Source organism: Antrostomus carolinensis, unplaced genomic scaffold, assembly GCF_000700745.2.
Source record: "Antrostomus carolinensis isolate BGI_N321 unplaced genomic scaffold, ASM70074v2 scaffold36213, whole genome shotgun sequence".
Taxonomy (NCBI): Eukaryota; Metazoa; Chordata; class Aves; order Caprimulgiformes; family Caprimulgidae; genus Antrostomus; species Antrostomus carolinensis.
The window spans coordinates 10,646-12,449 of NW_010306507.1; the positions used below are offsets into that span (position 1 = coordinate 10,646).

The 1,804-nt window shown below is 57.2% G+C and overlaps 1 protein-coding gene across 1 annotated transcript in view; it reads right to left on the bottom strand.

Annotated features, from left to right (window-relative positions):
• The window catches only part of SRF (serum response factor), a 10,698-nt gene that overhangs the window by 3,983 nt on the left and 4,911 nt on the right, over positions 1-1,804 (bottom strand). Inside the window, exon 2 of the mRNA XM_010165157.1 lies at positions 385-646. Within this exon, the coding sequence (XP_010163459.1) occupies positions 385-646 (262 nt within the window). The remainder of the gene's footprint in view (positions 1-384; positions 647-1,804) is intronic.

Consider the following 1,804-nt stretch of genomic DNA (forward strand, 5'->3'; position numbering starts at 1 on the left):
GGTGCGGCTGTAACGGAGCGAGAGGAATGGTAGGGGTCCCCGGAGACAGGGAAGCCCCTGCCAAAAGGAGGGAGAAAGAAAGGCTTTGTCACCACCAGCTCTTTTCACTCCCTCCAGGCTTCTCGGTGCTGCCCTGGGGTTCCAGCTCAGCTCCCTGCCACCACAGCCCTTCCCAGCAGCAGGGCCAGCTAGCAGAACTCTAAGGAAACAGTCACAACATGACCCTTTTCAAGCTCAAGCAAGAAATCCCAGTCAAGTTCTCCCGACAGCAGCAGCCACTCTGCTTCCTCCTGCCACTAGGTCTCCTCTCCTCTGGAGAAGGCAGCAACACACTCTAGGTGCAGGAATGGAAGGATGCAGTCCTCAGCCCCTAAAGGCACTGACCTGACATGAGGGTGAAGCCGGTGGGTATCGGCATGAGGCCCCCAGATGTCACTGGATTAGCTCCGGTAGTCTTCAGCACTGTCCCGTTGGCACTGGTGACGGCATTGGGGCTGATGCTGGCAGACACTGGTGCAAGGTAATTAGTGATGGGGAATGACGGGCCACTGCTGACCTGCATGGAGGTCGAGGTGGTGGGGGCTGTCTGGATGGTGGACGTCGTCCCCGGCAGGTTGGTGACAGTAAACGCTGGTTTCAGTGCGTCCTGGGGAAGGAGAGATTGCAATAACTCACACCAGCCCTTGGATCTGGTCAACGTATGCCCATGAAGCCAAGCCAGGCTCTGTAGGTTTTATTCCCATGCTAAACCACAAACCCATGCAAAACCCCCATAGCCTGCTGCCAGCACAGGGAGAAGAGCCAGGGTAGCAGAGAGGAGCTGCTTGTACAAACACGAGGAGACTGTGCCCAATAACGCAGCATGAGGAGAGCTGGAGAGAGCTCAGCGTAAACCTTGGATACAAGCCCAGGGCCACACAGGTCCCCTGAGAGACTTCCCTGCAAGACACCAGGGGACGAAACAACAACCCTTCTCCTCCCCAAGAGTCCCCATAGCCTCTACGAAGAGAATAAGTCTCTTTTTGGCATACAACAAGTAAAAGCAGCCCTTGCAGGGACAGACGTAAAGGCAAACACACTGTCTCCTGTCAGGAACACACACCACTTCCCTTATGGCAGGAAACACATGGCCAACAACAAGCCGAGAACTGGCTCTTAAAGGCGGCTGTACACAGAGAGCAGCAAAGCAGAGGTGAGTAAAGCCAAACCTGGACACCCAGGATGCCCGACCCCAGCCCTGACAGCTGCTTTGGCAGGCCCTGGGGAATGCCTCTACAAATCTCCTGGAGCAAAGGGGAGAACCTGGCCAGGGGAAGCACCCATCTGCCAGTTCGCTAGCAGGAGATGGGCACGAGGCACACACTTCCAAGGGACCCTGCGTGTTAGCTACAGCCAGCACGGACCATGGTCCTGCAAGGAGCATCAGAGCTCCACGCCTGTCTGAGGACAGCAGCGCCAGGGAAGCTGAGCACCAGGAGGAAAAGGGCCCTGTGCTGGGCCAATGCTAGCCTGAGAGCCTGGCCTCCTGGCTCTGGGAACAAGGGAGGAACCTGTATGCCAGCCTGCAGGGCAGCCCACTTTCCACAAAGCATGTGGCTGGATGTGGCTTGGATCTGCAGGAACCAACCAAGCCCAGCATGATCCCTGCTACCCCTAGCAGTCACACGTCACCTAACATGCCTCCTTCCTCCAAATCCCCCTTTGGATACCCAGGGTCTCCACGGCCCTTCTCCTGCCCCGCTCAGCTGGTCAAGAGCAGACTGCAAACACACTGCTCCACAGGAGACCATGTCACAGGCCACAA